The sequence below is a fragment of the Wolffia australiana genome, chromosome 15 (genome assembly GCF_029677425.1).
Source record: "Wolffia australiana isolate 7733 chromosome 15, ASM2967742v1".
NCBI classification, from domain to species: Eukaryota; Viridiplantae; Streptophyta; class Magnoliopsida; order Alismatales; family Araceae; genus Wolffia; species Wolffia australiana.
The window spans coordinates 9,973,767-9,986,269 of record NC_135849.1 but is presented as its reverse complement, the minus strand read 5'-3'; the positions used below and the strand labels follow the sequence as shown (position 1 = coordinate 9,986,269).

At 41.0% G+C, this 12,503-nt stretch overlaps 1 protein-coding gene across 4 annotated transcripts; it reads left to right on the top strand.

Moving 5' to 3' along the window:
- Positions 1-89: 89 nt before the first annotated feature.
- LOC144712962 (uncharacterized) lies at positions 90-11,325 on the top strand. Of its 4 annotated transcripts, XM_078587396.1 has the most exons (21): positions 105-541; positions 857-1,433; positions 1,565-1,653; positions 1,778-1,876; positions 2,141-2,246; positions 2,643-2,774; positions 2,847-3,923; positions 4,047-4,167; positions 4,737-6,208; positions 6,298-6,391; positions 6,460-6,553; positions 6,642-6,725; positions 7,079-7,234; positions 7,358-7,513; positions 7,873-7,968; positions 9,003-9,146; positions 9,239-9,418; positions 10,135-10,245; positions 10,689-10,871; positions 10,952-10,996; positions 11,079-11,325. In XM_078587396.1, exons 1-21 carry the CDS (start codon positions 449-451, stop codon positions 11,211-11,213), a joined length of 5,244 nt encoding a protein of 1,747 aa, XP_078443522.1. In that variant the 5' UTR covers positions 105-448; the 3' UTR covers positions 11,214-11,325. The 4 variants fall into 4 exon arrangements, with proteins under 4 accessions (XP_078443524.1, XP_078443521.1, XP_078443522.1 ...); XM_078587395.1 differs by having other exon boundaries at positions 104-541; positions 2,141-2,774; XM_078587397.1 differs by lacking the exon at positions 105-541 and having other exon boundaries at positions 1,004-1,142; positions 1,226-1,433; positions 2,141-2,774.
- Positions 11,326-12,503: the final 1,178 nt, after the last annotated feature.

The following is a 12,503-nucleotide window of genomic DNA, read 5'->3' as shown; positions in this document are numbered from 1 at the left end:
GATTGAGGCCCCCAAAATACGGGAGGAATCTCTGTCCATATCCCCCTTTCACATGAATACATGTTCATTCCTCGCCATCTCTCTCTCCTCCCATTTTCTCTCTATGTCCATCACCCTATTTCTCTGTGTGGGATCTATCCACTCTTCTTTCTATTTCTCTCCATCTATCTCTCTAGTCTCTATGTCTTCCGTCGTATCTCTCTCTCTGGGATCTATCCACTCGCTTTCTATTTCTCTCCATCTATCTCTCTAGTCTCTATGTCTTTCGCCGTATCGCTCTCTCTGGAATCTATCCACTCTCTTTCTATCTCTACTTCTTTTCATCTCTCTCTCTTGTTATAGTGCGCAATGTAGAGAGGAGTGGCGGGGGAGAGGGCTGAAGAGGAGGCGATCGTTGCCTTGTGATGGCAGTTTAGAGAGAGAGATGAGGTGGCGTGAATGAATTGATATGGACTGGCCTTGGCAGATGAAATGCGGTTCGGCGTGGACTCCCTCGGAGTCGCCGTCGCTTTCGCGGCCACCCCTGGATGTTGTGGAACAGGTTTTCTATTCTGCAATTACTGCAGTTTTTTTTTGCTATCTTAACCGCTAAAACTTGATGTTATTTGAAGTTTTGCTGCTGTTTTGCGGTCTTATTAGCTGGAACATTATGTTTTTGAAGTTTTGCGGCTGTTTTACGATGTTGTTCGAGGTTTTGCGTTCTTATGAGTTGAAACATGATGATATTTGAAGATTCCGGGCTGTGCTGCGATCTTATTCGTTGAAACGCGATGCGATTTGAACGAATTGGTTTCCGTTTCATCTGATTTCTTTCGGGACCTGGCTTATGGAGCTGATATATTGCCAACTGATTCAGATGGAAGCTCATCCGCAAATCAAGTTTAGTCCTTTTGTGCCATGGGAAGGTACCTCCGGAGACCGTTCCTTCGATCAAGATCCGAGGGGTTTCAGCAATTTGAACTCTTTCTCCTGCGCATCAAGCAAGAAAGATTTGGGGATATCATTTCAAGCTCTTCCATCTGGGCATTGTCCTACAATTCGAGCACATTTGTCGTCGAACAGTAGATTTCAAGCCGTCAGTGTCGGAAGTTCTGGGGACTCGAGCAACAGTGTTTTTGCTCCATATTTAGCGGTCTCTTCAGGTAGCCACCCGGATGACAGTATGACAAAAAACACTGAAAATTCGCTCTCTACGTCTAATAATTTCCTTGGATCTGGTTCTCAGTTTCCAATCTTCAGTGCTGGTAAACCAGTTGGGTTAAAATCTCATGTAGACAGTGAAAGGGTCTCTTCTGTACCATTACCATGCTCTTGGGGCGAATCTCAAACACGACCAGCAAACATTTTTCCTCGTCAAGTAGAAGCAGTGGAGTTTAAATCTGACAGAATGTCGTTTATTAGAGGATGCCCTCGTGTTTTTTGCCTCGGGAAAGGTATGTTGATCTCATGGTTTTAATACGTAATTCTGTCATTAGGATCGAAATATTTTCTGGTATATGATCAAATATATATGGTTTGGTGCCTCAGTCTTCGCCTGATCTTTTCTTTAACAAAACTGAGACAGTTGGTGAACTCTTTGTGAGTGACGATGGTCTTCTGGGCGTGTACTGTTTTTGCCATAACCTGCGGATGTCTGTGGCGAAATTCTGTGAGGTAAGTCTTACTGATCGACTGTGTGCTGGTTCTATGAAGTAATAAGCCTTGATTTGGTTTTTGCGTGATGAGATGTTAAGCGCTATCTGGTTACAAAGAGATTTTACCTGTAATAATTTCGCAGCATTCTGGCTTGTTCGTTGTCAATCCTGGTGATGCGGTCATCTTGGAAAATGGGGAAACTGTTGCCCAGTGGAGGAGGTTATTTTTCCAGAACCTTGGGGTAAGACGACCACTTGCTAAGTTACGCTTTCTAAATTTTGGTCACTCTTGGTTGCAACAAACGTTATAGCAAACAATTTCAGACCACTGGTGGAAGAAAAATCTAAGGAGAACACATATTTTTGAATATTTCATGCTATAATCTTGACAATTGTGTACCAATAAAGTATTGCTTAATCGTTGCTCCAATGTCAGTGGTGTGGCACGTCTCTTTGTATAATTTTTTTCTTAGTTATATTTCTAATGGGGGCTAATCGTACTTCAGGTTACCATTCCAGAAGATGCCAGCGTGTGGGAGTGGGGAACCGGTGCCAGTGTATCTGGTCGATTTAGCCGATCGGATGTTGATACTTTACCGAGTTACAAGAACAGTATGGGATTTCTGACCCATGGACCGTTTAATGAAGTGAAGAAACCTGATGAAAGTTCTACTTGGGAGAAATTTCAGATCAATTTCGGAAACATGAAACAGAGAAATTCATTTAGTTCTACTCACTGTCCCTCTTCTGGGGTAGTTAATGAGCCTCTGCCCAATGATGAAAATGGAGATGGCAATCCGCTGCCTCATTCGATCTTGAACTCTACGTGCAGTTCTGGAAAGCAAATGAGGAAACAAGTTTCTGATTGGGGTGTTGATATTGGGAAAAAGTTATCCACTTTAAGCCCTAATAGTGATCCTATCAGGGTTTTTGGCAGCAATTCCGATTATAATGGATATCCCTGGTCAGCAATCTACCGCTTCTCAGACAGTGACTCTGCAATTTCAGGTGTTGAACTGAGGTTAGGACAGCCTTCTCAGCAGAATCGCCAACTCTCTACGCTAACTACTCTCGGCAATATACAACCATCGGTGGAGACGGAACCAGAGAAAGAGCAAAATTATTCCATTCGATCTGGATGTAAGCGCCTGATCATTTTTATCTCAAATGTGTTTTTAATCTTTGAAAGTTGTAACCTGATGTTTCTTGCAGATGCAAAGTCCAGATTATCACATAAACCTACCCAAGAAGCGAATTTCGCGCCATCAGAAATTTCTAGCTCGACTATGAATGAGATACGACACTATACACATAATTATGCAGAGCATGCTGCACGTAACCCTGAACTAGTGATGGCCCGGCCAGGTGCAGATTGTGGTGCTGTAATGTCATTTTTACAATCCCATCTGGGTGCCTCTGGAGGAAAACCAATGGCAATAGCTGAAGAAAATACTGCATCAGGGAGAAAACCTATGGAAAGAACCAAAGAAAGTACTACTTTCAAAAAAGATGTGTATGGGCCTGACAAAACTGATTTCAGCCCCCCTTCTGGAATCTGCTCCGTAGCAAATGATTCGACTAACACAGCTATGATTAATGAGATTAATTCAAAAATGTATGTTTCTCAAGTCCCAGATCATAAGGAGATAGGAAAGAAGCCGACAGTGACTCCTGATGATGAAATTTATGTGATGACTCACAGCACGGCAGTCGAGATCAAATCCAAGAGACAGCTTAGAACACGTGACAAGTCCAGAAATTTGATTACTTATGAGGACGGTAAGACAAATAATAATTGCTTTGATCAGTCAAACAGCAGAGCATCAACAGGCAACGAGCTGGCATCATCCAGAGAATCTAGTCTAGCGTCTAAGGTTTTGATCTCCGAGAATGGGGATGATTCGGTTCTCTGGTTAAGAACTGCAAGATCTTCAACTTCGGCATCCCCCAAAAGAAATTTTTTGCTTTCAAACACAAAAAACACAATTCCAGAAACATACTTGTCAAACCATGTGGACCTCAACAATTTCACGCAACTGGAGAGCAATAATGGAAGTTTGGCAACTTCTCAAGGAATGAATACAAGAAAGTTTCTCTTTTTTCCCTCCAAACAGACATTTATAAGAACAAATAATGGAGATCTGGGATCGTCAGAACGTTTCGATAGTGGAACAAATTTAGGGTTCACACAGGATCAGGCGAATAATATCTTGGGATCTTTTCAATCTTATTGTAAGCTTGGGTCTTCAGATCATGCTGAAAATATCTCTGCCGGAACTGTTTTATCAGGTAAGTCAACAGGCATTTAGATTGTTTTATTTTTCTATTTCCAATAGTGTGGGCAGTCTAGTAGATTATCGCTGCGACGTACTTTAATCAAGCGAAACCAATATGTGGCGATTATTCTTTCAGGGAGTGAATACAGATGCCAACAGTCTAGCGGTATACAGGATCTCTCCTTGCGCTCCAGTGAACCACCAGCAGACTCTCCAGCTACTCACGTTTACGAAAATGAGGAGAAACCTATTTCAAGGTATTCTCTTCTGTTGTAATTTTCTGGCATTCCTTATTTCCTACGAAGCTAATTTCTGTTTCAAGGGGTCTTCATTATTTTCTTTACCTTCAATTCCCATTCTGAGCATGCTGTTGGGAACTTCCATTTATATTTAGTCAGTATCTGAAATAAATTCTGCTGGGCACTACGAGATTTAATTCATGTAACAGTGTAACGGAGATGGACGCATGAAAATGCCACTCGTTCATCTGGGTTACATTAAAAAATAAACGCGGTGCATTTGATGTACTGCCTAATTGGAATCCCTCTAGAAATAGAGAAATTAGTCCAGAAGACCTCACCGATCAGTGGCGAATGAAGGCAGTTATGTCTTAACAAGTTTAGCTTTGCTTGGAAAATATAGGCAAGCCTCTCGATTTCCTTTCTCTACAAAGACACTTAGCTGCATCCTACCTTCTGATGGATCACTCCCTTTATCCCTTTCTCTTTCCTCTTTTTTATCTTACCGCTTTCTTCTGTGGTCTGCTATACTGTCCTGTTTGGATATTCTTTGTTTGTGGAAATACTAATTTATGTTCTTTTTCAAGGGTCAAAAAAACTCATGGGAAGATCTTAGGCTCGGAAGAAGGCAGAATCCCTGATCAGAGAGAGGAAATGCTAATCCATGCCAGATCCGCCAAGAACTATTGTCGATTGCTCCCAAGTGTTAGGCAAAAAATCTTGCCAAATCCCCGCAGGGAATGCATCACTCGTAGTAAAATTCATAAGCTTGTTGCATCAGGTCAACGCCATGAGTCCCGATCTGGACACGATGGAGATGTTCCGGTCAACAGATTTGCAAATTCTGATCTTATAACTTCTAATTACGTTGATAAAGCTCTTTCTTCTGTTGGTAATATTCATAGCCAGATTACTTCCCCTGCAGATAAAAATTCTGATTCAAAATTTGTCCCAATTGTTTCATCGGAAGAGGAATTCCATAATACCAACTCTCAGTGCAATGCTCATTTGGTCGCCCTTGCAGAGGATGATTGTAATAATCTGGATTCTTCCACTGGTGGTTTTCGAGATTTGAAATCTCTGCGTGGTCCTGCTCTTGATGAAGGGTCTGCTGTTGAAAAATGTGGGTCATCTGATGATGTGGTGGAACATGCAGAGAGATCCAACAATGCGTCCTGTAGTGCTTTGAGATTTATGCCAAATGATGAGCACGATCATGACTCAAGTGTTTTAAAGTTTCATAAATGTTTTCTCAACAATAAACAGCTGCCAAGGAGGAAGAGAAAACAAGGTCACATTGAATCCATCAGGGATAGTGGTCATGGGCCTGAGGAAGATAGAAATAAAGCGGAAGCTGATAAGAAGAAGAAGAAGGTCCCGAAATGGAAGAGACTTGGCGATTCCTTCCAAGCTTCATGCTCATTTAAACTGGTTTCTCCCTCCTGTAACAGCTATATGGAACTGAAAAGTTCGTCTGAGGGAGCAGAGTTTTCTGTACTTGTTCGAACACAAGACAAAACTGAAGGTTTCAAGCATAAACGCTCCCTTTTTCACAGATATCGTAGACCTTGTAACAGTGGCCGAATCGGAATTGTGGAAGGTGATTCTCTGAAGAAAACAAGTACAAGCTTGTCCGCGGAAGGAAAGAGAAAGAGAACTTTCAAAGCTTGTGATAAAGAAGGGAAAATGCAAGATGCTAACACACTTGATGAAATCCACCGAAGAGATATACTGCTGAGACCTGTAGTACGGGGAAATTCTGGTATTATTTTTGACAGAAGTATGGACGGAAAGTCAAAGCCTGTGAAATTTGCGTCTTTACTAATGATAAATAAAAGGTGCGACATCAAATGGGAGAGGACGGAAGGTTTTGAAAATTTTGAGTCGAAAAAAAATGGCAAGCCAAATCAAAAGAAGGAAAATGGCAAAAGAAAATTTGTCGACTTTAAACGACGTTCCAAAGCTGATAAACAAGCAGCTTGTGTTCAGAATTTGGGGGATAAACAAGCAGGATGTATCCACAGTAATCGGAAAAGAAAAGCAGCTGTTCACTCGGCTCGTAAGTTGTTTTAATATTCTACCTTTAGAGGTCTTTTAGCTCGCCTAATTTGATGCTTTTAATCATTTATGCGTTTCTTAAATCTAAAGGGGGATGCACAAGAGGGAAAACCAAGAAGAAGAAAAAGCTAGCCTTGGGGGATAGGCGGGATCCAACAAAGTTCTGTCCTGCTGATTCCACGAAGTAGGCAACCACCATAGGCTTACTTCTATGGTTTTCGTCTTTCGCTTAATACTCGGTGTTGCTTGCAGAGAGTGCGATGCAGATGTTTTCTGTTGTGTCTGTGGGAGTTACAAGAAAGAGAATGACAACTCTTTATTGGAGTGTCGCAGTTGCTTCATCAAAGTTTGTGTTTCACAGATACCCAGTCGTGTCTGTTTAAATGTGTTATTTGTACTTACTTTCCCCTTTTTTTGCTTTTATGGTGTTTCAGTTGCACCAAGCTTGTTATGGTATTACGAAAATTCCCAAGGGGCGTTGGTCTTGCAGACCGTGCAGAAGGAACTTAAAAGACATTGTTAGTCACCTAACCTTAAAAAGCTGCTCTATTTTTATTCATACTTCTTTGTTTCTCTTGCTCTAGTTGTATCACGTGATTTGTTTGCAGATCGACTTTGATTTAAATTGCATTCTAGTTGTTTAAATTGACTTTATTTGAGGTTTCCACCAAAATTTTAGAGGCTGAATATGTTTTTTCTTTGAAAGAATATTTCAAAGTTGTTGGTCATCTGTTCATACTTCTGAATGCTCTATATTCTAACTGGTCTAAATTCAATCCACTCCTGCTCAAGGTACATGCGGCTATGTATAATTCTCTCTGATTTTGGTTGCGCCTAAAGTCGGTGATCTTGGCCATTTACTTGTATTCAGGCTTGTGTGCTATGCGGGTATGAAGGTGGGGCAATGACTCGTGCCCTAAGGACCCGAAATATTGTAAAAAGTTTGTTGAGGGCTTGGAAAGACGGGGAAGGATGCAAATCTTTGGACCAAAAACGGTTGTTTGCAGATGGCGGTGCACTATCCGAGGTAAATAATATATGAGAACGAATAATCACTCATGCAAATCCTGCGATATATGTAAGTAGTACCAGATTTGAAGATGGCCATATTTTTTTAACTATTTGTATGCTAATTTTTGTGGCGTTCCAGATGCACAACAGCATAACTGCGGGAGATCATGACCCTAGTGTTCTGCAGTGGGTCCACGTGGTTTGTGGGCTTTGGACTCCCGGCACACGATGTCCAAACGTAGCTACAATGAATGCTTTCGATGTATCCGGTGTTTTGCCATCAGCAAGGAGAATGGTGGGGTTTCCTTTCTTCAAATCTTTTCTGCCTGGTGAATTTTTAATTAGTAATATACGGAAAAATTGTACGAGCCTTTTTTTTTAAACATACTGTAAGAGACTTGTAGACTCGCCTCAAATGTCATCAATTTATTTTGTTATGGTTAGACATTGCAGCTGAAACTTAGTCATCCCGACTCCAGATTGTAAAGGGATGTGAGAAGTTAAGCAAGGTTTAATTATAATTAACATGTGTCCTTCATTAAGTTATAAAAATGTCTTTGATTATTGCTATTAGGTAATTAATTGGCGATTTAATTTTTCGTTCCTCCCTTCAGTTGACTGATGAGATGAGAGTAATTTGATGGCCTTCAACAGGTTTGCGCGATCTGTAACCGGCCTGGTGGTTCAACGATAAAATGCAGAGTTGAGGATTGCTCTGTTCACTTCCATCCTTGGTGTGCTCATCAGAAGGTTAGTTCAATCATTGTTCATGCATACATTTTGTTGGGACGAAACGGATGGGATCTTCTTTAATGTGTTCCTCCTATTGTTCCATGTGACCTCGTCAGCTAAAGGGTTACAGCTCGATATTTTTCAACTTTCATGAAAATCGCAGTTCATCAACTATGTTACACCATTACTATGAACGTTACTCTGGGTTTCAGGATTTTTTCTGTCTCCGTGTTTTGCTGTGCATTCAATATCTTACAGTTCTTGTCTTCAAGGAACATAGCATTACCGTCTGTAGTCATCGTCAAATGGTGTTATCATTTGATTTTTAATATCAGCATGAGTAGCTATCTAGTGCTTCACATGCATTTATTTTCCACTTATAAAGTCGCGCTTTCTGAGTCAGATACATTGACTTCGGTACATTTATCTTAACCTAAAGCAAGGGAAATAATTAAGCATTATTAGATTAAGATTAAGATCAATCTCAACTGGCCCGTACAATCCAATCAAATGAATATACGATTCATGATTTCAACTCGTGCCTGCATCTGAAGATGAATTGACCACTTGATTTTCATCTTCAGATAAATATGTGTGTCTTAAAGTCGCACCTGCCCTTAAACTTCCACACGCTAGGATATTTTGATTATATAATCCAGAGGATGCCAACTAAAATCATGCATTTTGTTGTTTCTTCATGAAGTCAGTGAGAGTACATTGGAATGATAGAATATCTTTTTGAAAATTCTGTTCACCTATCTTGCTTTTCTTCCGAGTTCTTGCAGATCTCTTAAAAATTTTAGTGGTGTGGTGACTAAGTCGTAAATATTAACTGAGAGATGTCTCCTTGTTAATCATACTTTCTAGCGTGCTGGACTTTTATTGGGTATCTTTTACCAGGCTTTGTTCGTATCTAGCAAAGTTTGATTGTAACACCAATGGTTGGTGTCGAAGGATTAGTACTTCCCCCTGTCAATGTTCCCTGTTGTTTGATTTACTATGCACAGGATCCAGTGAAGAAGCCATCAATTATCATATTTTCATGTTCTTAGGGCTTGCTGCAAAGTGAAACCGAAGGTATAGATGATGAGAATGTTGGATTCTATGGAAGATGCCTTCTTCATGCTACCCATCACATTTATCAACCGGAAATGGAAAGCCCATGTGTCATGGAGTTTTCTTGTGCCCGCATTGAGGTAACTATGTGTTATACGAAGCATTGTCAGGCTAGAGACTTGTATTTTTTTTCAGTCAATAAATTTAAATGCGCCAAACTTTGTTATGTTAGGGATTTAAAGGCCGGGAAAGGGGCTACAGTTTCTTAGTGACTCAGAATCCACTAAGTGAAGTAGGTAAAAGCATTGTTCCGGCGGAACTACTCAAAAAGTGGATCCTCGTTGATGGGCAGAAGTCGTGCCAAAACAAACCGGAGAATCCTGTGTCCGCAAAGGCTGAGCATGACTGCAGGGTAAATTTGAAATTTCATTTTTTTCTTTTATGAAATCTATTTTTCTTTGAAACCCATGTAATCAAGTACATTTTTTAAAGAAAATCTTTCAAAATTTTGGAAAAAAATTTCTTTCACTATAGTTTCAAGAATTTAAACCTTCCAGCTTAATGCTACTGATCGACCTTCAGTTATAGAGCCCAGATCCTGCCCGTCTGGTATTATACTTTTTTCTTTAGATCTTTCGTTTGGTTGGTGTTATACTTTGGGATGTCGTTTTGGTCAAACGGTGGTGACTGTATTGACTAGCTTGGATGAATACTAGAAATCGTAAAATTTCATGTCCAGGCTTTGCGTTTTCTTGTGGTTTTGCTCAAAATTCATATTCCAATCTATATTGTTCCATTAAATCGACAGGGTACAGTATCCTATACAATGAAAAGTAGTAAAATCGGTAATGTGGGTTTACTATATCCTCTAGTTTTTTATTTTATTTCCTGTCCTTCTCCCTCTGTGTTCTTCTCAACCCTCTTGAAGATTCCTTCTCCATCGTGATCTCTATCTCTTGTTCTTTCTCTCATCTTTACTCTTAGGATAAGGAAACAGAAAACCTAACGCTCTCTTAGTCGTTTTCACCTTACATCAAAACAGGATCCCCTCTTCTTTCGACTAAACAACTAAAGCAAGCACATAATTTTGTGCCTTGTCAGACTGATAAGAACAGTTTTTCTTTGCAGAAGTACACTCGTTATAAAAGGATGATGGGCTGGAAGCATCTCACAGTCTACAAATCCCGCATCCACGGGCTTGGTCTCTATACATGCAAATTTATTCCACGGGGAGAAATGGTTAGTCAGTTCAGAAAAAAAAGTAACCTATTTTCTGTAGGCGTTTGTTTTTGGAGCTTTCCTCTGCATACACTGAAAAGCATTTCCTTTCTCTGCCGGGCATCTAGTTTGCATATATCTGGGATGCTAATGGGATATAAATTACTTGTCCCAACACAGAATTATTTTTCTTGGGAACAAATGAGGGACCATGTCTGTGATCATGTTATCTGTATAAACTTTATAAACAATTTCTTAAAAAAAAGAACTTTGTAAACAGTGCTGACCTGCAACTCTCTTTCCAGTATCCATTTCCTATTTTTCCGAATACTTATCCGAGAACAGAGACCTCTAAATTCCATTTCATTCCTTGAAATATCAAAAAAATCATCCTACCTTCCAACTGTTGTATTCCCTAACAAAATGCAAATCGTGGTATCTGAAAGTCATGTATGGGTTTCCAGGTTGTTGAGTATGTTGGCGAAATCGTGGGGCTTCGAGTTGCCGATAAACGAGAGCTGGAGTACCAGTCAGGGAAGAAGCTCCAGTACAAGAGCGCCTGCTATTTCTTCAGGATTGACAAAGATACCATAATTGATGCCACTCGGAAAGGTGGGATAGCTCGCTTCGTCAACCATTCCTGTCTGGTAAAGTCAAACTCCAATTTTCATCTTATACTGTTGATGATCAAGCAAAGAACCTCTAAATTTCTTTCTTATTTGTTCAGCCCAACTGTGTTGCCAAGGTGATCGCCCTGAGAAATGCTAAAAAGGTCAGAGTAGCCTTTGATTAAGCGCTAGTTACTGATGATCATGTTGCTGATGGGACCCCTGCTACCGTTTGATCTTCGGCAGGTTGTCTTCTTCGCGGAGAGGGACATAAAGCCCGGCGAGGAGATCACCTATGATTACAACTTCAACCACGAAGAAGAGGGCAAGAAGATCCCCTGCTTCTGTAGGTCAAAGAACTGCAGGCGCTATCTTAATTAGCTTCAGATGGTGGGTTTTCACTGCATAACTTATCCGAATGGTAGTGATAAGAACCTTGATGTAGGCTTGTATTGGGAGGGAAATAGAGGAGATGCGAGGTAGAAGTTCCTGAGGTCGGAGTGTACAATGGGAATGATCGGAGGGGTCGAACGGAGGAGACAGGGATCGACCAGGGACGAGCCGCCTGAAGATGTTGTGAGGGGTTGACAATCTAACCTTAGTTCTCAACTGTCAGCTTAAGGAGAGGGCATCATGTATTTACATAAAAATAGACATCAAACGAATAAATATGCCCCTAATGGCCTAAAATGCAGAAGATACTGTTAGTTTGGGAGAAATAGAGAGATGTTGAGGAGAGGAGAAGCTCCAGCCAAGGGCGGCGCCTGAGACACAGTCTTGTAGACAAAAAGAACAAAAACAAAGAAAGTGTTTTTGACGGCTAGGGCTTGGGGCCTTTTAAGAGGCCCCATTACAAGGTCCCACGTGTGAGTCACTTAAAGGCTCACACGTGGGATTTTTCTTAAGTGAAATTCGAATAAAATGAAAGAACTCCCACGTGGGCCACTTATAGAACGTGGCCCACTCACAATGGAGAAAGAAATAAAGTGAAAAAAGAGAAAGAGAGAGAGAGAGAGAGAGAGAGAGAGAGAGAGAGAGAGAGAGAGAGACTCGATTCAACACCCCCCGCAAGCTAGGTGTGGATATTGACCATGCCTAGCTTGGACACTAACTGTTGAAATCTCGGACCAGGCAGAGGCTTGGTGAAGATGTCGGCTTTTTGGTCGACGGATGGAATGTACTCTGGTCGAATGATTCCCCGATCAATGTTCTCCGAAAGATAATGCCGATTAATGGCCATATGCTTGGTCCTGTCATGTTGAACAGGATTTCTGGCAATTGCAAGGGCAGACTGATTGTCACAGTAGAGTTTGATTCCTTCACCATCATATAATCCAATATCCTCCAACAAATGCTTCAACCAGCGACATTCTGAGACACCCCGCTTAAGTGCTCGAAGTTCAGCTTCCGCACTAGACAGAGAGACTTCCTTCTGCTTCTTACTCCTCCAAGTGACCAAACTACCACCCAAGAGTGTACAGTAACCGGATGTAGAGCGACGATCAATCACCGACCCGGCCCAATCAGAGTCAGTATAGGCTTCTAACGTCAGACCTCCTTCACGAGTGAATAGAAGTCCTTGTCCAACAGTGAATTACAAATATGCTAGAATCCTGTAAGCTGCTCGCAAATGAATTTCATATGGCTCACTCATGAACTGACTCAATAGGC